The following is a 22,148-nucleotide window of genomic DNA, read 5'->3' on the forward strand; positions in this document are numbered from 1 at the left end:
TCAACCTCCGACAAGTTTTACGAAGATAATTGTCAAGATAAAATTTCAAGTTATAAATCAGGATACATTAAGTTTCTTGAAGAAATAATCTTAAAGCAACATGTTTCAAGAACAGAAATCAGCATGCGTCATGTTTTCGGAGAAAAAACTAACAAGAAACAAGTTTTATGAAGAAAACTATCATGACAAATAAAGTTTGAAGAAAGAATAAATCAACATACACAAAATTTCACGAAGGAAAAGATCAGGATAAATTAAGTTTCACAAATACAAATGAGCACGCTGCAAGTTCTACTAATAAAACCAGTTTCACGAGGAGAAAATTCCAAGTACAAATTTCATGAAGAGAAAAATCAACGCGTAACAAGTTTTCACGAAAAAGAAATGTAAATGTAACAAGTTTCTTGCAAACATAAATCGAGATACATTAAGTTTCTTAAAGAAATAATCCATATACAGCAGGTTTCACGAAGAAAAATCGACGTGCATCATGTTTCACGAAGAAAAATATAATTATAAACTTAGCTCTACGAAAGAATGAATCATCACACAACAAGTTGGACGAAGAAAAACATCGAGATAAATTCAGTTTTACGAAAAATAATTAGCACGGTGCAAGTTCCACAAGCAAAAACTTTTAACGAGTATAAAAATCGATGTATATGTTTCACGAAGAAAATAATTATCATGCAACAAGTTTCATGAAGGAAACATAGAAATATAGCAAGTTTCTCGAAGACATAAATCAAGATATGTTAAGTTTCCTGAAGAAATAATCCACAAGCAGTAAGTTTCATGAACGAAATCAGCATGCATCATGTTTCACGAGGAAAAAAACAACTTACAATGAAACATAAAAGTTTCATGAAGAAAAAACATCATGGTAAATTAGGTATCATGAAAGAATAAATCAACAAACAATAAGTTTCACGAAGAAAAATGTCAAGATAAATTAAGTTTAACGAACAAAAATCAGCATGCAACAAGTTCCACGAATAAAAACGGTTTCACGAGGGAATTAATCAATTTACAAGTCTCACGAAGAGAAAAATCATCATGCAACAAGTTTCATGACGAAGAAATAAAACTATAAAATTTTCTCGAAGACATAAATCAAGATACATTAAGGTTCCTAAAGAAATAATCCACCTGCATCAGGTTTCGCGAAAAAAATCAACATGTATCATGTTTCACGAAGAAAAAACCAATATGCAAGAGGTTCGAAGTAAATCAGCATTTAACAATTTACACGAATAAAAAACAACATGGAACATGTTTCACATCGAAAAATTTGAAGATAAGTAAATTTAATGAAAGAGAAAATCAACGTAAAACGAGTTTCACGAAGAAAATCTAAAAGTAAAACAAGATTCACGAGGGAAAGATTAACATACAACATATTTCACGAATAAAAAAAAATAAGCGTGTAAAAAGATTCACGAAAAGAAAACATTAATGTAGAACAAATTTCACAAAGAGAAAAAAAATCAATTTGTAACATGTTTCACGAAGAAAAAATCAACATAAAACAACTTTTTATGAGGATGAAATAGAAATACAACAAGTTTCATTAGGAAAACATTACTACACAATAAGTTTCACAAAGAAGAAAAGATTGATGTGCATTGGCCTTGATTGAAAATTCTGAGATAGTCAATTGATTAGAAAAACTTTACACGTCTGGAGCCTCCTGTTTCAGAGGCAGTAATACCGTACGTAAGCGCGATTTCTTAAAGTGTAGGTAGCCCTGCAAAATATAGTTGACATAGACCTTCATTGTAGTCAAAATTACTGTCCTATGGCAAAGCGGCATTTTCAGCCTTTTTGTGGTGCAAAACAAGAACTCTACCCAAAAAAAGTCCAAAAAAGCTATTGTGTGTAAATTATTCCTCGAGTTTCAGACTTTCAAGTTTCAGCCTTGAGTTTCAGAGGCAGTAATGCCATACGGTAATGCATTTGTTTCTAAAGGTTTGGGTAGTCCTAGAAAATAATGGTAAACACAGACATTTATTTTAGCCAGAAAGACTGTTCGACAGCAATGCCGTGTTTTCATTCATTTTATGGGGCAAAACAACAGTTCTAGCTAAAAGAATGCCATAAAGTTATCGTGTTGAAATTCTGAGATATTTTATCAATTATAATCGAAAATCTATATGCATATGGAGCCTCGAGTTTCGAAGGCAGCAATTTCCTACGATGGCGCTTTGGTTTGAAGGATCTAGGTAGTCTAACAAAACAAACAGTTAACATAGAAGATTATTGTAGCCAAAAAAGACTGTCCGACTGTAAAGGGGCGTTTTCAGCCATTTTGTTGTGAGAAAACAATAGCCAAAAGAGGTCCAAAATGCAATTGTGTGAAAATTCTGAGATAATCAATTTATTTAAAATGATCAAAAATCCTTACGCATATTGAACCTCGAAATTCAGTGGCAGTTATGCCTTACGGGAGCGTATACGTTTTTAGAAGGTCCAGGTCGTCGTACAAAACAAACGGCTACCATAAACATTTATTTTTGCCAAAAAGACTGTCCCACACTAAAGTGGTGTTTTCGGGCATTTTGTGGTTCTAGCCAAAGGATGCTAATATTTTATTGTTTAGAAAATCTGAGATAGTCAATTGATTTAGGATTATCGAAAATCTATACGCATATTGAGCCTCAAGTATCAGAGGCAGCAATGCCGTACGGTAACGTATTCGTTTTTAAAAGATATAGGTAGTCCTACAAAATAAACGGTTAGCATAGACATTTATTTTAGCTGAAAAGACTTTTCCTCAGTAATGCAGCTTTTTCAGCCATTTTGTGGTGCAAAATAACAATTCTTGACAAAAACGGCCAAAAATCTATTGCAAGAAAATTGCGATATAGTTAATCGATTTAGAATTATCAAAAATCTATACGCATACTGAGCCTCGAGTTTCAGGGACAGTATTGCTGCATGGAAGCGCATCCGTTCATAAAGCTCCAGTTAGTCTCACAAAGTAACGGTTGACATAGATATTTATTTTAGCCAACAATCTGTCCCACAGCAAAGTGGCGTTTTCAGGCATTGTGTGGTGCAAAACAACAATTCTAGCTAAAACAACTCCAGAATAATATTTTTCTGAAATTCTGAGATAGTCGATTAATTTAGAAATATCGAAATTCTGTTCACATATTGAGCCCAGAATTTCGTTGTCAGTAATGCCATATGGAAGCGCATTCTTTTCTATAGGTGTAGAGTAGTCGTAGTCCTAGTATAAGTAGTCCTAGAGTAGTCCTAGTATATAGTAGTATAAGTAGTCCTAGAAAATAATGGTTGGTTAGCATAAACATTTATTTTAGCCAAGAAGACTTTCTCACTTCCCACACACATTCATTATTTTTCTTCTAGCAAAAAATACATTACTCTTTAGTTTTGCTTATAGTTGCTTTGTGAAACGTGCACTAAAGCATAAATAAAATTTTACCTCTAATAACAACCATGCCCCATCTGAAATTGTTCGGTGGGGGGGGGACTAGCCACATATTGTCATGGTGGTGTGAATATGAATAGTCTTGGCTCAAAGAAACCTGGCATTTTCATTAAGAGCTTTCAGAAATAACCGAATGCAAAAAAGTGTCTCTTTTTCTTGCAGGTGCGTCTAATAGTGCAATAGAAACGGTGCAATTTCATTAAAACCCCTCAGAAACACCTTAAAATTTCATTTTCCTTAAAGGAAAATGAAATCTGAACAAAAAATGTCTTATAAAACTAAATCCTGAAAAAATGAAATCTTGATAAAAATTCATTAAAGTATTATATAACACCTGTCTGTGCCCTGTCGTTACATAACACCACACTTGTGCGCTGTCATAACATCATTCCCTATAAATCTACCAAGTCACATAAGATTGCGTCACACTCCACGTGTTCATTGTTTATTATGTAAGACCCACGTTTGCTCCCCCCTCAGGTAGAACTGGGGGTTTTGACTTGACTAGAGGAATCTGACAATCCCTATTACGTAACAAGTGTCTGCGTCTTTTAGAAAACACTCCCTATTACACAACAACCAAAAGTAAGCCAACCCTATTACATAGCAACCAAAGTAACAACCCCCTATGATGTAGGTGTGCTATACCGTTACAGGTATGCTATACGGTTACAGGTGTGCTTTAGTGATGTGCAAGAGCTGGGTACGCGTAATAACATCTTCAGGGGCTAGCAGCTTCATTCTTACACCCCCTCTGGCTGTGCCAGAAGACAGAGGGTCTTTACTACTGACATTTAAATTTTGTTAGCCAATGTCTTACTTTTATTCACCTGAAGGAAATTTAAAAGGGCATTAACTTGGTTTTTTTTTTCGACTCGTCGGTTGGGCATATTTTATGCTAATAAAAATATACTAATGTTTGCTTTTTAACTCTTGTGATATACTGATGAAAACAGGCCTCGCCAGTGGGGCATTGGAGTACTTTGGTGGGTTCTGTACAGGACTTGCACCTTTTGCCTTAATTACTCTTTAGCTGTACTCTTTAGCCTTAATTTCGGAAAAAAAAAGTTTTTCATATGAATAACTTCACTTTCATATACATATAAAGAGCAAAAAGAGATACATTACAGTATTGCAATGCCTTCATACATTGTATGAAAGGTGTTGTACATAAACACAAAATTTTTATTATTGTAAAATATGCAAAACGGATGATTCGAAAAAATACAAGGTAAACGGTCTTTTAAGCCAGCATTGGACAAGAAGAGCAAAACTTAAGAATTATAATTGGAGGGTTAAGGAGGCTTATCCCCTCCTGTATTCTTCTGTATCTTAGGAGGGTTTCCCCCCATAAGATGTGGAATAATTCTGTCGTTTTAATTTTTAATGTCGCTATATATTTTCTTTTAACGAATCTTGTGTTTTTTATATAGTTTCTGTTAGTTTTTCATTCCATACTACTACTATGACTGCTGCTGCTACTAAGACTACTTCTACTACTACTACTACGACTACTGCTAGTAATATTACTGAAGCTGCGAGCATTGCGGTGAAGCTTTCAGGAAATATTAGGAGGATGTTCAACTAAATCGAAACACTATGTCGAATGCAGTTAATTAAAAGGGCGTAACGGCTTTATTCCGGGAACACCTTAGACCATCAAGTTGAAACTTTCAATGCATGTTTCAAAACAGTGATTGCTCTTTACTAGATTTCAGTTATGAAAAGACAAAGACTTTCCAGTGTGTGATATTTTTCACTCCGAGGAAAGGAGCAACTTATAACGATATTTAGCATAAGATTAATGTAGAAAAAATTATTTATTGCTTAAGGGAAAAGAACAAATTTGCAATAACAAATTTTGACACATTTTTCTGTACATCCTGGCCATAAGCCAAATTTGTTTTTGGAATAGCATTGCACATTCAGAACCATTTTTTGGTTACCATTTCTGTATTAGATAGAAATGGCATTTTTTTTTCTCATTGGCCATTTTTTGAAAGCTCGTTTTTTAAATTTTGGTTACTATGGGCCGTGGTTCGTCCTTTACTAGGTTGCAGATTTTTCTAATTCTTCAAAATCTTATTGTTGCAGCTACTGTTTACTATTGCAATTGTGAAACTTACGCCATTATGATAAACTGTTTATTTATTAGAAACAGAGAGCAAATAGTTCAAAGCTACTGCTGCTATTCGTAATGGTTGCCGCTCCCTCGTAATTTATTACCATTTTTAGTGATTTTATTCTTTCTTGATCAGTTTTTCTAGTTATCTTTGTGGACGACTTAAAAAGAAAAAAAAACACCAGGCACGGTAATCATACCTGAAAAAAGGAATTTTTAAAACAATAATAAATACTTTATGGTTTCTTGAGTGGGGGCACTTAATGTGGGGCTGTGGACTATACCCCACTAAAATGTGGGGCTGTGGACTATAGTTTTGACATAAATCCAATATGAATAAATCTGAGAAAAATATAGGGAGAAAATTAGACATTTCAGACCATTATACAAATCTTTCGCATAGTGCTACTCGTCTCGAATCAATAGTCCTAGAATATCAGGTGAGGGCTCGTTTGAACAGAAATTGAGGTTTCTAGTGCCCTTTTCAAATTACCACCAAGATTAGAAGAGAACTAGCCCTCCCCCCATGGTCGTTTCCCCCCAAAGGCATCCAGTCAAAACTATGAGATAGCCATTTGATGACATGCCACAGTCCCTCACCGTTTGAAATTCATCATAATTTAATTTAAATAAAACCCGTGACATTTTTTTTCTATTTATGCAGTAAAACGGAGACTTCAATATTTTTTAGGAGCATATTTTTTAAAGACAAAAGTTACCAAAGGCCCCTCATAACTTCTGTTACTTACGATAAAAAGGTGGTTCTTACCGTAAGGCGCACTGGAATTCCAAATCAGTTTGCCTAATTATATATTGAAACAATAAGCAATACGTATGTGGTTGAATCCCAGTTTCGACGGCTATAACGAGAAAGGTTAGATTGGCTCTATTCTCTTGTTGGTAGATTGGGTCCTAGCTTTTCCCCGTCATGTTTTGTTTAAATCTTATTTGACTAAACATGTAAATAGGTCAGTTTTGCAGTAAGTTGTGTACAACCAATAAAAGTATCTTACTTATTTACACCAGCTTTTCAGCTTTTACGTCTATGATAAACGTCTTTTCCTAGTCTTTAATTAATTAGTCATTGTTAATTGGTGATTGTCTATTTTAGGTACTATATTTCGTCTGAAAGGATCTATACACAGTGTTGCCTTTTTGGACGCCTCTGGTAGCTTAGTTCCGCCTCCTTGGGAGTCTTGGAAAGATGATGGTAAAAGTAGTAAGTGTTTTTTTTTGTCAATTACGTCTGGCACTAGTGTTAAAAAGAAAATGACTAACGCCATAGTGAGTTTGTTTGCCCAGAAACTCCTGTTTTTTCTGGTAATTTGAAACACTGGGTAAGGTAAAGAAAGTAAGGTTCTGTCCCAACTAGGACATCCAGATTCAGTTCAACGGTCCAGCTTAACCTGCTCTGATTTTTTCAAGTTAACCTAGCTTAACCAGCTTAACCAAGCTAACCTAGCTAACCTAGCTAGCCTGCTGTGATTTTCTAAAGCTAACCGAAGTTTATTCAAACTGCACTTTGATTTCAAATAATTCGTGAGAAAATAAGGTAATTTGTTATTACCTTTTTGTCACCTCTAGCTATGTTGCATTATAGATTTCACGTTTCAGATGCCTGAAACATGAAACGTGAAACTTCGATGGGATGGATATAATAAAGGCACAAAAAAAGAAAAGAAAAAAAAAACTTATAAAAAATATTTTTTTCAAAATATTATTTTTGGTATAATAAAAGTCCTAAGTTTTTGTATCCTTTCTATAAAGCCCTGTCTTCAATATAGTTTTTAATACAGAGTAAGCGGGAGTGGAAGCAGCATTTCATTCACCGTATCATTCACCTAAAAAATCTCACTTCAAATGCACCTCATTTGCCTTTTGAAATCTTTGGGCCCACGTGTCCACATTTTTACAATCAGAGCCACAACACCGATCGTCGTTGAAATTCGGGTTCAAGGATTTGAGTTCTAGGAAAGGTTGTTAACGAATTTTTGTCTTCAAGACGGTCACTCGACACTGTAACTCGCAAAATGATCTTTGAAGTATCAAAGAGGATGTTATACCAACAACAACAAAGAAAAGAACCATATCAGCAAAATTACTAAAAAGAACTGATGGGAGTAGACGATTGTTTAATATATATGTTATTAGTTCCTGGAGGCTTCAGAAGTTTTTATTTTATTAATGGTTATAATTATAAAAGAGAAAATATTTAATATATATTGTATTTTGCTGTGGTTAATTTGACTAGAACGAATTTGACTCAATTATTTATTTAATTTCTGTTCATTTTAGCATTCATTTTGTCATCTATAGCAGAATCTATTATTTTTGTTTAATTTAATTCTTCATTTTAATTTCTTTTCCTTTTGGGCTTTATTTATTCATCGATAGTCATATCTGCTCCTGTTAATTTTAGTACGGGCCTTTAGTTCTCTTTAAAAGCCGGTTTTTTGGAAAAGTTTTTTTTTTGTTATTTTCTGTTTGCTTTTAGCTAACATAGTTTTTGATTGGTTGATAATAGGAATATTTGTAAAACTTATTTTATTTTTCCTAGTTATTAATTAGTATTTTGGATTGTAATTTAATTATTTTCGAAATATGTTATTCAAGTTTTGAATCACATTTTTTTTTATACAGAAAACGGTAATATTAGTATTTCGATGGAATTTTAGTTCACGGGAAGGTAATTGATACTCAAATGGATTAAAAACTGAGTGATTTCTTATCTTCTATGGAGCTGAAAAAATCTTGACCCCCATCCTTTAGACACCCTGAATAAAGCTGTATGTTCTTTCACCTTCTCATTAAAAGGATCTCATTATTGTATTATATTTACTCTCAACTGTTTATTATCTTAAATAAAGGCTTGTCAAGATTATTTATTATAAACAAAAATTTCATTCAGGTGTACTTAAGAAATAAATAGATAAATAGGACGTCAAGCATCAGTACAATCAGATTTGTTTCTGGAATTTTTTGTCCAAAATGAGTCTTCCCAAATTCAAAGTTCTCCCTAGGGTTTCGTTGGTTCATCCTGCTTACCCTTGAAGTTTCGATCAGAGAAAACTACTGTTGGTCCAGGTTTTAAGAACCGATATAACCCGCTTTTCTTTCCAAAGATTATTTTGCTCTTTAGTTTGTTTGTCCCAGTATGTATATACGGTAAGCCGCTAGCCGATCGGAGACAAAACAAACTTAGGCCCATTTTTGACCAAATAAAAATCTTTTTTTTTCAACTTGATGGAGGAAGCAAGATTAAAACTTAAAACGACTAGAAATTATTCTGTATATTGGGGGGCCTACCCTTCCTCAACCCTCGCTCTCTACTTGAAAGTCTTAAATTTTTTAAAAATACTTCTGTTTGAGCAGTCTTCCTCAAAGAGCTTTGGTAAAAATTCAAGGTAGCGTAAAGAGCGAGGATTGAGGATGGGGCAGCCCCCCTCATTTACGAAACAGTTTATTTTTGTTTTCATGTTGCTCCTTACTTTCAGTTGAAAAAACTCATTTTTTTATTTAATTTCAAGCTGTTCTGATGCCAGAAAAATCCTTTCCCTCTCCCCACTGGTATAAAATTTCCCCTGAAAAATTCTCACGGAATCTTTCCTCCCCGGGGAAAACTCCTCCCGCAAAAAATACCCTCTCAAAAATTTTCGTTTATTTCCCAATAAAAAATACTATATACTTGGACATTAGGCAAATTTCGTAACTTACAACCCTTTCACCCTGGGATAATGGGAGGCCTTGGCATCTCCAAATCGATTGTTGTTGACATTTTAATTTTGCTTTATTAAATGGCCATCTCAAATTTTAGCTAAGTGTCTTTCGAAAAAGTGGAGCGTGAGAGGCCGGGTTGTTACTCTCCAATCATTTTGGTCGTTTTAAAAGGACGCTGGGATTTTTTATTTCTGGTCAAATGAGCTCTCTCCAATATACTATTACTACCACTACTAACAACTCTCTGCAGTACCAAGCTGCCTGAGGCCAAAACAGCTAAGTAAGTCCTCCTCTATCCCAATCTATTTTAAGCCACCCTCTTTACACCCTCCCATGAAGTTCACATTTATTTCATATCTTTCTTTATGACACCTTCTAACCCCACCCGAGGACGACCTGCTTGCCATTTAGCTCTAGATGGTTGGCCGAAAAGGACAATCTTCGGTTAACTGTCATCCTTCATCCACATAACCTACCTTAGCCATCTCAATCTTTCTCTCCTTAGAGCCTTAGAAAGTGGTGTTGAACCTTACTTTTCGTACAGCCTACTGTTTGAAATGCAGTCTATCACATAGTACCCAGAACAATCCACAGGCAACATCTCTGAAAAACATCTGGAAAACAGCTTTTCTGAGTGTCCATCTGCTATTTTAATATCCTAAATACATAGTTCCTATCAATTTACCTTTACTTCTCCTCCCAAGTCAAAAGTTGAGGCCAACTCCAACATCTTTTGAATATTTCAGTTTGACCCCTAAGCTCTTTCCAAACTAATGCAATTACAATATTTCGATAACCTAGGTACACCTGATTTCTATTGGTTTATATCGCTACTTCAAGGGAATTGATTCTCTCCCAACAGGTATTCATAGTGCTAAAAGTTTCAAACAGCTGGGAACCAAATCTTTGAACCCTTACTCTCTTCCCCCTACCTCCATGGTAAGTTTGAGGTCCAATCTTCTTCCCCTAAAGGTTGAGACCAACTTTGCCCCCTAACATCTCTTGAATATTTCAGTTTGACCCCCCAAGCTCTTTCCAAACTAATGCAGATACAATATTTTGATAACCTAAGTACACCTGATTTCTATTGGTTTATATCGCTTCTTCAAGGGAATTGATTCTCTCCCAACAGGGGCTTCTAGTGCCAAAAGTCTCAAACAGCTGGGAACCAAATCATTGAGCCCTTACTCTCTTCCCCTACCTCCATGGTAAATTCGAAGTCCAATCCTCTCCCCCCCCCCCCTACCACTCAATGAAAAGTTCAACTTGATCCCCAAAGTTGTTCCCAAGATATTACTTATGCGTTGTTTCGATCCCCAGGATAGACGTAATGTCTTTTTATTTACCTTGTCATTTAATTGTGATTAGATTCTGTCCGATAGAGATTTGCAGTGCCAGAAACGTCTGGATAGATTGGACTCTAGCCTCCCCCTTCATCTTCACCATCTGCAGGCTAACACTCGATGTTCGCTTGGTCTCCTTTAAAAGATCTAAATTCCCGTAAAAATTCAAATCAGTACAATATATAGCGCCTTTTGATTTACCTCGCAGCTAAGACATGAATAACTATAAACCTCAAGGGACTTGTGGTGCATAAACGATCAGGAGAGGCCTAAAAATTTTAACCCCCCCTCCCAGCAACAAAAGTTTAACTTACCCTTGTCTCACCCTCCCCTTTCTTCTCCCAAACAGTACCTGTAAGTTTTAACCTCAAATTGCAAAATGTTCTCGATATATTATGGATGTGCTGTTTCGATAGTCTAGATACACACATTGTCTTTTGATTCACCTCAGTTCGTTCCCCTCAGTAGAAATGTAGGTTCCGTTCGACCCCAACTTTTATTTTGGATCGCAAAAAAAACTCTGTGAACAACAGATAATTTGCATAATTTTGGGGCGTAGCCCTTGAGCTGCTGGGCTAATGTCACTGGAGGCATACTTGTTACACCTTCCCATATTTTTAAACCAAACAGCTATCTCAAAATTATAATCAGAGGGCTAGCAGAAAAGGGCACAGAAGGTAGGTTTTATGCCCTGAAATTACTATTCGACCTCGTAAATGGTGCTATTCTTCTATTCTTAATGAACTGAGCTCCCTTACAAGTTTTTCTACAAATGATAGGCCCTTTTTAGCCATGTTTTGTGGGAGCCAATATTTATTTTTGATTTTTTTGTCATTTTTTTAGCCTCATTGGGGGGGGGGTGCTATGGAGCATTATTTGGCACATTATGTTCATCTAGACCTAAATACTTAAGGATGCTAGCTTCAAACTGTATCAAGGACAAAAGTTTTTGGTCTATTTCAGAACTCTCTACCATCCTCCCCCTCACACAGTAAATTTTTTATCCTTTTACCTAGAGAAAGGTCCTGAGAGTGTTACGGTGATCACACACCCAAATTAAACAAGACTTCCTTTTTATATTATAAACTTTGTGAACAATTAACCATTTCTATCAATTATGACCCTTTCTTCAGGGTCTGTGGGGGTCATGCCGTCCCCAGAGATACACATATTGGATGTCTCGACTATTTTGAATAAAATGACTATATCAAAGTGTTATCAGTTGTCTCTTAGGGCTAATTGGGGCTACTATCACTTTCGCTTCAATCACTTTTGACTATTAAGAAAGGTACCAGATCTTTCGATTTTTAATTGAATAAGTCCCTCCCGAATTTTCCACTATCATTTTTTTAATGCGAAGTGATTGGGAAAACACAAAAAAGAATAGATGGCAGTAAATGTCTCTATGCTCAGGTAGCGCTATGTCGTTGCTTCTGATAATTCACTAGTTACTCAAAGCCTGTTGCAACAAATATAGCTGGTTGGTAAATTTCAGTTGTTTTTGTTTTTTTTACCAGTTCTCCTTTAAAACATTTGAATTGCAAATTAATTGTTTAAGTAATTTTTCCACTACAGGTAACAACACGATTTTATTGACGGTGTAATGCAAGGTACTCTCATGGTCTAGACTGAAAAAAAAAACTCTCTAATATCTTATATCTCATAATAAGATCTAGAAATATCTCAAATAAGGGAGTTTTGCAGCCCCTCCTCACCGTAATAGATAACTTATTTAACATATATACTCGATAATTTCAAGCAAATTTCCTACCCATTGGTTTTCAAATCATTTGAACTGTTACTTTTTAAGTAATTTTTTCACTACAGGTGACGCTAAAATACTAATGACCTTGTATTAATTTAATACCACCGCTGCTATTTATTATATTAATTATATTGTATATCAAATTCTTTGGTATTATTTACCAATTTGAAACTCAATAAGAACAGAAATTATGATGAACAATGAATTATGATGAACAATATCACCGCCCCTCAACATCATATTTCGGTAATTTATATTGTATATATATCGTAGGATTATGGTTAATTTCCAATGGTTTTTTTTGTATCTTTTAATTACTCTTCAAAACACTTGGACATAAATAATTCTTAATTAATTATTTATTACGCTATATATTTTGGCTACGGTTTTACTGACGTTGAATTGCATGCCGTCCTAGACCCCTATTCATTATAATTATCAATTTACATGTTTAAATTTATTATATTTATTAGTTTTATATATTTTTGATGTTGGCCTATAATGTACGTAAAAAAAGTATGTCAGGACTAGAACCTTACGTTCCTAAGGTGCTGATCTCTGTTTTGTGGTCCTTCAGCCAGGAATTGCAATTGGCCATCCTATGCTTTCACACAATCTCACTGCTTACCTTCCCCAGATTTCTCCAGGTACCCACTTAGAGCTGGGTCGACACTGGCTGAACTTACTGAGTCACACCACTGATCCCCGTCACAAACCAAATAACTGGAAGTGCCAGGAATCGAACCCGTGCTTCCTGCACAAAGGATTCCCAGCCCAGCACTCCAAACACTTAGCTAGGACGTCTTAAAAAATTCCTATAATATGTGTTATATTTATTTATTTACTCTATAAGGTTTATTAATTTTTGTTTTTTAATAGTTCTGCATAATATACTTATGCGTGCAGCTTAGATAGGAGATGATTTTAATCCCAAATGACTAGTGCTATTAGGATAAATGGGAAAGAGGAGAATGAACGTGTTGTGCTTCTACTTTGACAGTTGACAGTTTGGTTTAAGATCTGCAGTTTTTCAGTCTAGACCACAGGTGAAAGGTTACAGGTTTCGGAATGGTTTCCAAAGTTAGCTACGAAGAAAAAGGGGAAACTTTTCCTTAGGAAAAAGAAAAGTTTTTTGTAGACTGAAAGGAATTGATGGTTTTGTAGAGGAAACTGTTTAGGCTCTTTACTCTCTATTTTTTGTCGTTGAGTAATTAAGACCTTATTCTCTGGCCACAAAAAATGGAGTTAAAGCTTACTAGAGAACTTATTATCATTAAACATTATTATTGCGGGTGAACTTACTAAGTTAAGTCACAACTCAGGCCACAAAGGTCCTTGGCCTCCACAATTAAAAAAAAAATGTTAGAAGTGGCGGAGACTAATATTCTGTTTCTCCATCCTCATCATATATTTTGCAAACTATTGGGCATTTCCCTCTCTAGCTACATCCTCCAGCTTGAAATCTAGTTTAAAAAATAAAGAGCACTTAGTCTTTGAAGGTTTTCGGGCCTTTCTCATCTTTCTTGAGCATTAAGGAACTTGGGAACATGACAGTGGGACACGGTTGGGGAAACAATTTCTTCATGAGTATCATGTCCTACTTTTAGAAGGATATATTAACCTATTTCCTGAGCAAGTTAGCGGAATTGGTTTGCATAAAAGCTAATATTGGGCGCTTTTTATCTGTATAAAACTGAGTATGCTTGTGGATCTAGGTCAGTGGATCTATTCCTTCGTTTATGAAAATTCTGGGAGAGGTTTCAGACTCACTCCAAAAGTATCCCTGTGAACTAATCCTTATGGGTGATTTCAACTTCAACCTGTTGGATCAAAATTCAGCTTTAACTACGGATCTTTTGTCGATGATGCTCTCTTCGGGAACTTTAGCTTCAGTTTGTATACCAACCCGAGTTACTGATACGCATGCGTCTCTTATTGATAATATTTTTTCATCGCTAGATGTCTTAGATAATTCGGTGCTGGTTAGTGATATTTCTAATCATTTTCCCGCTATTTCCCCATATAATAGTGCTGATCAAGCGCAGCGGATAGTATCACCGTCTAATCTCCCATTTTTCCGTTATGGTGATACTGAGCTAAGTCTACTTAATTCTTGTCTGACTGATCAGCCATGGGATAGTTTGGTTTCTGAATCGGATTTTAACCGCTCTTTTGATTTCTTTTATGGTTTAGTGAAAGAAGGAATCCTGGAAGTTTGCAATCAGGGTCCAGTGCTTCATACTTCGAAAAGAATAGCACAACTGAATCCATTAATGACTTCAGGTCTCTATAACAACTGGAAAAGGAAAAATTATTTCTGGAAGCATTACAAAGCTTTATCATCTCTAGCTCCTCACGAACGATTCAAGGCCTATATAAGTATATTTAATTCCCTGTGTCGGAAGGCTAAGTCTCAATTTTCTGAATGTGGAAAGGATGTTAGTATTAGAGACATAGTATTTAATTAATTCGGTTCTTAGACCTACTCCCCCTCTGCCTTCTTTCCATCAATGCTGATAATCGATGGTAAAACTTTTCAAAGAGAAGAAGATGTTCAGCTAGAGTGTACATCTTATTCTGCTAATATAGGGAAGACAACTCCTTCCTCTGCAAGCTCTGTAACTTCTCGTTGCGATTTTAGACCCTTTCTTGGACCCTCATGTTTAATGTCAATGGTCTTAAACTCTGTTTCTGAATTTGAGGAAGCTCGTATCGTGAATACCCTTAAAGGATCGTCGTCTTCAGGACCAGACGAAATTCGTACAAGGGTTATCTGTGCCATTCTGCCAGCTATTCTGACACCATCGACTAAACTTGTCAATTTGCCTTTCGAGCTAGGAGTTTTTCTCTGAATCTCTCAAGCGAGCTAAGGCTATAGTGCTGTATAAAGGTGATTCTTGGAGTGATCCTGCTTATGATTGGCCAATTTCTCTCCTATCTGTTTTCAGTAAAATTTTTGAGAACGCTATGCTATCCAGGCTTCTTAGTTTTCTGGATGCAAAATAATTTTTCATGATTTCAAGTTTGGACTCCGAGTGAATCACTTTACAGAGCATGCTTATGCAGCTTTCTTGAATTTCATTTATCCGGCAATAGATCCTGGTCATATCCCGGAAGCTTTATTTTTGGATGTTCGTAAAGCTTATGATTCCTTGACTCATCGGATTCTTCTTTGGAAACTACCGTATATTGATATAAGATCAAACGCTTTTTCTTGGTTTGATTCATATCTTTCTGGTACGCTTATTTCAATTGATCCGCTTTTCTGGAGCCCTTCTGAAGTATATTATGGCATCCTTCAGGGATCTGTTCTTGGCCTCATTTTATTTCTGACTTATGTGAATGATCTGATTTCGGCGGTAAAAAACACCAGACCTCTGGCATGCTGCAAGCTGTGTCATCCTGATTATCGATCGTGTTCCAATACTACTTCTAATAAAGATTTTCTAGTTGCTTTTGCTGATGACACCACTCTTCGGACCCTCGGGAGGACGGAATATGATATCAAGTCTAACCTTGTGGCAATATTCGAGAGAGTTATTTCATGATTTAATGTGAATTACTTGGCCTTGAAAAATTGGTAAGGCAGATTTTCTTATTTTTTCTCGAATTGGTATAGCTTTCCCTCAGTTTACACGCCTTCACGTGTCACACGGCTCTTTGTGTAGACCAGAGAATCAGGTGTCCGGTTTCTTGGTATCCTGCTTGATGAGAACCTTTCATTTAGAAGCCATATAGTCATGATTAGGGTTAAGGTCTTGCGGAGTTTGGGTATCATTCGAAAACTTAGACAAACATTTCCTGGATCTATTCTCAAGCTTCTTTTTTCTGTCTTTTCCAGTCATATGTTTCTTATTGCCCCATTGTTTGGATGTCTACTTTCCGTCCCCAATGCGGTCACTTTCTGTCATACATAATAATGCACGGTGTCTGGTTATGGGCACCAACCGTTCCTCACCAACACCGCTCTTAAGTCTACAGTCTATTTACATTGTTTCTTTTTTTTCTTTTGTCTTTCATCACCTTCATGGCAATCTTCCAAAATCTCTTCAAAAAACTCCTGTGTCTATATCTGATTCAGCTCTATATAACCTTTGTTTTTCATATACTATCTGCATTCCACCTACCCCTACTATTCGATCAGATTCTAATCCCATCATTGCTTGTCAAAAGGTCTGGAATTCTCTACCTCTCTTCAGTACAGAGATTCCACTCGTTTGGGACTTTCAAAGCTTAAGGATCTTTTAGTAAAGAATCAAACAGAATAGTTTTATTTTTGTCTTCTCTACGCTTTGACTCCCAGGCCTCATGAATGTTCTCTTTTACATCTTGTATGTTATTTGGCTATTGTTCTCTTTTTGGTTGTCACTTATATTGTTTTTTTGTATCCCCCTTGTATCCCTGGTCATGGAGCCTTTCGAGAGGAAATAAGAGTATTGTATTTCTCTTTTGTGTTTATTGGTGAATAAAACTCTGAACTCTGAACTCTCTCTAAACTCTGAATTGAATAGTTAGAGAGAACATTAATCCGCTATTCCACTGTTTTTGGAGGAATTCCTACCAGAAAAGTTAAAATTTTAAAGCATCTAGGGGGCGGCATTTTTGGGTTAGTCACTGAAATTGGTTGGATGCCAATTAAGAATTCTTCCCAACGACAGTGTTGGCATCACATCATGACGATAATAACATCAGAAACTAATTTGTATTTTTACCATCTATCTTATTAAATTGTGCGCTATTGTACTGAAATAGAACCGTTCCGTTCCTGTTACATCCTTTTCTGTTGTTTTTTTGTCATTAAAATGTGGCCTCAGCTCCAAGACCCCTCCCTCCTTAAAGTTTTTTTCCAAATTTACACATAGAATTACCCGTTTTTCTCTGGTCTGGCAGTGCTTGTCTTGTACAAAAAAAAATTATAATTTAATTATTAGTCATTAATAGTAACCTCAAAGGTGACTGAATAACAAACATCGGCCTTTTGCAGGAACTCCTACCAGAAACCCTGGTATATCACAAAGCTCACCATCACAATCTCAAGATTTTTCGAATGGCGATAGCACTTATTGTGTGCTTGTGTCAGAGAAACAAGCACGTGTTCTGGCTCTTCCATCGCATACGTGTATATCTCGAGCGACTTTCTGCTCCATCGAGCAAGGATTCGTTATCAGATCTGACATTGTACCTTTTAAGGGTAAGTAAGTTTAATTATGGGCTGATATCTTAGGGCTGTCAAGATCGCTCAGGATGAACGTGGCAAATTTACTGTGCTGTTGTGCAACCAGCAAATTCTTATGCTTGCTCTTCCGTTGCAGTCTCTCCAGTGAATTTCTGCTCCAGCAAAATTTCATAATATTTTAATTGCTGAGCACAATCAGATTTGAATTTATACCTTTTAAAAGTCGGGGGGAGGAAATTTCTCAGATATACGAGTTTCAAATGGGTACAGTGTGATATTTTTGTTAATGCAGAAAAGCATAATATTAAGTTATTTGCCTCTGAACACACATTACACTGCCGGCCGAAGGAGTAGAATCAGGAGATCTATACATGCGCTACATGAACTATTGTCTGTATGTGAAAAAGTTTAGTAAAGTTCTTATAAACTTGAGAAGCCGAGTAGCTCAAATAAAAGAAAAGTATCGAAAATACAAAAATAACTCAGTATTTCCTGCGACATATCAACAAAAGCAAATGAATTGTGAGTCCGTCAATAGGCTAAATCAATTCCTAGAAGTTAATAAAAAAATTTCAAAAAATAGCCTGTATTCGCCTAGGCTAGCTATGTCTAATTAATAATATATTTCTTGCCTTCTATGTTTTTTTTCCCTGAAAGTGTCTTCCCAGGCTTTGAGGGATTGAATTTTTCTTTGAATAACCCTCATTTCCTTTGTCATATATTAATGGACAACTTCTGGCAAATACGATTAGTGTATCAGTTGTTTCCATTATATGGTTCAAAAAGGTTTCAATTCTAATTAACAGACGTGTTTATTTCGGATCATTAGAATTATCTAGATTCGGCCGCTGAGCCGTTACGACACTTAAACTTGCAGCAAAAACGGATGAAGTTGAAAGCAGATGCAGAAACGGTCACTTCTTCAGTAATTTATTCCATGTCCATCAAACAGTTCGTGGTAACGAACTGTAGTAAGGAGCGACCCGGCTCAATAGTAACCAAAACTCTAAAAAATGGAGTTTTGATACGAATAGCTACATTGAAAGAATCGTATTTTAATGCTGATTTTAAATATATAAGTTTCATCAAGTTTAGTTATTTTTTATCAGGCTTATAAAAAATAAAAGCCTGAGAAAATCTGCCTTATTTTAGAAAATAGGGGGAAACACCCCCTAAAAGTCATAGAATCTTAACGAAAATCACACCATCATATTCAGCGTATCAGAGAATCCTACTGTAAAAGTTTCAAGATCCTATCTACAAAAATGCGTGTTTATTTGTTTTTTTGTTGTTTTTTTTTGTTTTTTTTCCCCAGGGGTGATCGTATCGACCCAGTTGTCAAAGAATGTTGCAAGAGGGCTCATTATAACGGAAATGAAAAGTTCTAGTGCCCTTTTTAAGTGACCAAAAAATTGGAGGGCACCTAGGCCCCCTCCCACGCTAATTATTTTCCCAAAGTCAACGGATCAAAATTCCGAGATAGCCATTTTATTCAGCGTAGTCGAAAAATCTTATAACTATGTCTTTGGGGACGACTTACTCCCCCACAGTCCCCGTGGGAGGGGCAACAAGTTACAAACTTTGACCAGTGCTTACATATAGTAATGGTTATTGGGAAGTGTACAGGCGTTTCAGGAGGATTTTTTTGTTGGGGGAGGGGCTGAGAAGAGGGGGATATGCTGGGGGAACTTTCCATCGAGAATTTGTCATGGGAGAAGAAAATTTTCATGAAGGGAGAGCAGGATTTACTAGCATTATTTAAAAAAAAAAACAATTAAAAAATAAATATGAAAAAGTTTTTTCAGCTGGAAGTAAGGAACAGTATTAAAACGTAAAACAGAAATTATTACCCATATGAGGGGCTCACCTCCTTCTAATACCTCGCTCTTTACGCTAAAGTATTTTTAGTAATTTCAACTATTTATTCTACGGCTTTTGTGATTCAGGGGTCATTTTTAATGAATTCAACTAGGCTTCCTCCCCCGCTCTTTTTCTCTCAAAATCATTCGATCAAAATTATGAGAAAGCCATATAGCCAAAAAAAAAATATGCAAATTTAGTTTTGATTATTCCTCTGCGGAGAGCCAAAATCAAAACATGCATTGATTCAAAAACGTTCTGAAATTAAATAAAAAAAAAACAAGTTTTTTTAACTGAAAGTAAGGAGCGAAATTAAAACTTAAAACGAAAAGAAATTACTTCGTACATGAAAGAGGCTGCTTCCTCATCAACGCCCCGCTCTTTGCGCTAAAGTTTTTTACCGTTTTAAAAAGAAGAATTGAGAGAAAGAGTCAAACTTTAGCGTAAAGCGCGGGGCGTTGATGAGGAAGCATTCAAGGTCCAATCTACAAAAATGTGGAATTTCGTATATTTTGCCAGAAGACAAATCACGGGTGCGTGTTTATTTGTTGTTTTTTCCCAGGGGTCATCGTATCGATCAAGTGGTCCTAGAGTGTTGCACGAGGGCTCATTCTAACGGAAATAAAAAGTTCTTGTGCCCTTTTTAAGTGACCAAAAAAATTGGAGGGCACCTAGGCCCCCTCCCACGCTCATTTTTTCCCAAAGTTAACGGATCAAAATTTTGAGATAGCCATTTTGTTCCGCATAGTCGAAAACCATAATAACTATGTCTTTGGGGATGACTTACCCCCCACAGTCCCTGGGGGAGAGGCTGCAAGTTACAAACTTTGACCAATGTTTACATGCAGTAATGGTTACTGGGAAGTGTACCGACGTTATCAGGGGGATTTTTTTGGTTTGGGTGTGGGGTTCAGGGGAGAGGGCTATATGGGAGGATCTTTCCTTGGAGGACTATTTCATGGTGGAAGAGAAATTCAATGAAAAGGGCGCAGGACTTTCTAGCATTACTATAAAAAAAACAACGAAAATATAAACATGAAAAAGTTTTTTCAATTGAAAGTAAGGAGAAGCATTAAAACTTAAAACGAACAGAGATTAATACGCATATGAGGGGTTCTAAAAATACTTTAACATAAAGAGCGAGGTATTTAGGAGGAGATAAATACTTCGCTCTTTATGCTAAAAATTTTTTAAGTAATTTCAACTATTTATTCTACGGCCTTTCTGATTCAGGGGTCATTCTTAAAGAATTGGGATAAAAGAAGATTTAGTGTGAAGAGCGAGGTATTAACGAGGGGACCAACCCCCTCATATATATAATCAAAAATATAAGAATATAAAAGTTTGTTACGTAAGTTAATTCTTAAGTTACGTATTTTTTTTTTACCAATAAAAACGTTCGTTAAAAATTAAAAGATCTAGTTGCCTTCTTAAGTAACCGAAAAATTGGAGGGCAACTAGGCCTCCTTCCCCACCCCTTATTTTTCAAAATTGTCTGATCAAAACTAAGAGAAAGCCATTTAGCCAAAAAAAGATTTAATATGCAAATTTCATTCTAATAATTTATGTACGGAGAGCCAAAATCAAGCATGCATTAATTCAAAAACTTTCAGAAATTAAATAAAAAAAAGAAGTTTCTTTTAAATGAAAGTAAGGAGCGACATTAAAACTTAAAAAGAAAAGAAATTACTCTGTATATGAAAGGGGCTTTTCCTCCTCGACACCCCGCTCCTTGCGCTAAAGTTTGACTCTTTCTCGCAACTCTACTTTTTAAAACAATAAAAAACTTTAGCGCAAGGAGCGGTGTTTCGAGGAGGAAAAGCCCCTTTCATATACGGAGTAATTTCTGTTCGTTTTAAGTTTTAATGTCGCTCCTTACTTTCATTTAAAAAAAACTTCTTTTTTTATTTAATTCCAAAAGGATTGTTTGTCTGACCAGTAACTCAGTCTAAGTGAATTATCTGTCTATCCTACCTAGTTAGTTGGTTCATACGCAACGTAAAAAGTTGCAGAAAAGGAAAAGAATAAGTTTTAAGTGAATAATAACCTACGAAAAAAAGACATTTAGTTGATAATTAGGGCCAGGGGCTAAAAATTTATTTATTCCTTTAATTTCAGCAATATAGATTATCTAGCACTTTTTTACCTCATGATTTTCATATAATTCACACTGTGAGCAAGTACCTCTAGCACATGTCGAATGAATATAGCCATTTGGGGGCTGTCAGTCAGTTACAATCCCTATAAGGCCCGAGTCTCTATCGACGTACATTATTATAGAGGACTGATGACGTGTAGATTTATATGAAAGAGTGTTTTCTCTTGTTTTCTAGCTCCATATATTTCTTCTTTGTGGATGGCTCGAATAATTTTTTTTTTTTTTGTGAGTGTTTGCAAAAATGTTTGAAGATTTGTATATATATTTTTTTATTTTTATTTATTTTTTGTAAGTAGGTGGTGCGGAGACCGGTTGTACTCGGGTGAGGATTGGTGAGTAGACTCTAAATATATTTTAAGTGTGAATGTAATTAATAGTTATTTATGTTTTGTTTTGTTGTTTTTTTCCCAAATAACGGGCTATTGAGCCCTTTGGGATATTTTTTGTTTATAAATGGATGGATATTGGTAATAAAAGGAACTTGAACTTGAACTTGATTGTTGGTATATTTTTCATACCGATTTTTTCTTTATTGACATTTGAGTCTTTGCAC

The 22,148-nt window shown here is 35.6% G+C and overlaps 1 protein-coding gene across 1 annotated transcript in view; it reads left to right on the forward strand.

Annotated features, from left to right (window-relative positions):
• LOC136039490 (syntaxin-binding protein 5-like) overlaps positions 1–22,148 on the forward strand; it is a gene marked incomplete in the record, with an annotated part of 340,696 nt that overhangs the window by 243,168 nt on the left and 75,380 nt on the right. Inside the window, 2 exon segments of the mRNA XM_065723280.1 lie at positions 6,688–6,795; positions 17,386–17,592. Coding sequence (XP_065579352.1) covers positions 6,688–6,795; positions 17,386–17,592 — 315 coding nt within the window.

Source organism: Artemia franciscana, chromosome 19 (genome assembly GCF_032884065.1).
Source record: "Artemia franciscana chromosome 19, ASM3288406v1, whole genome shotgun sequence".
Classification (NCBI taxonomy): Eukaryota; Metazoa; Arthropoda; class Branchiopoda; order Anostraca; family Artemiidae; genus Artemia; species Artemia franciscana.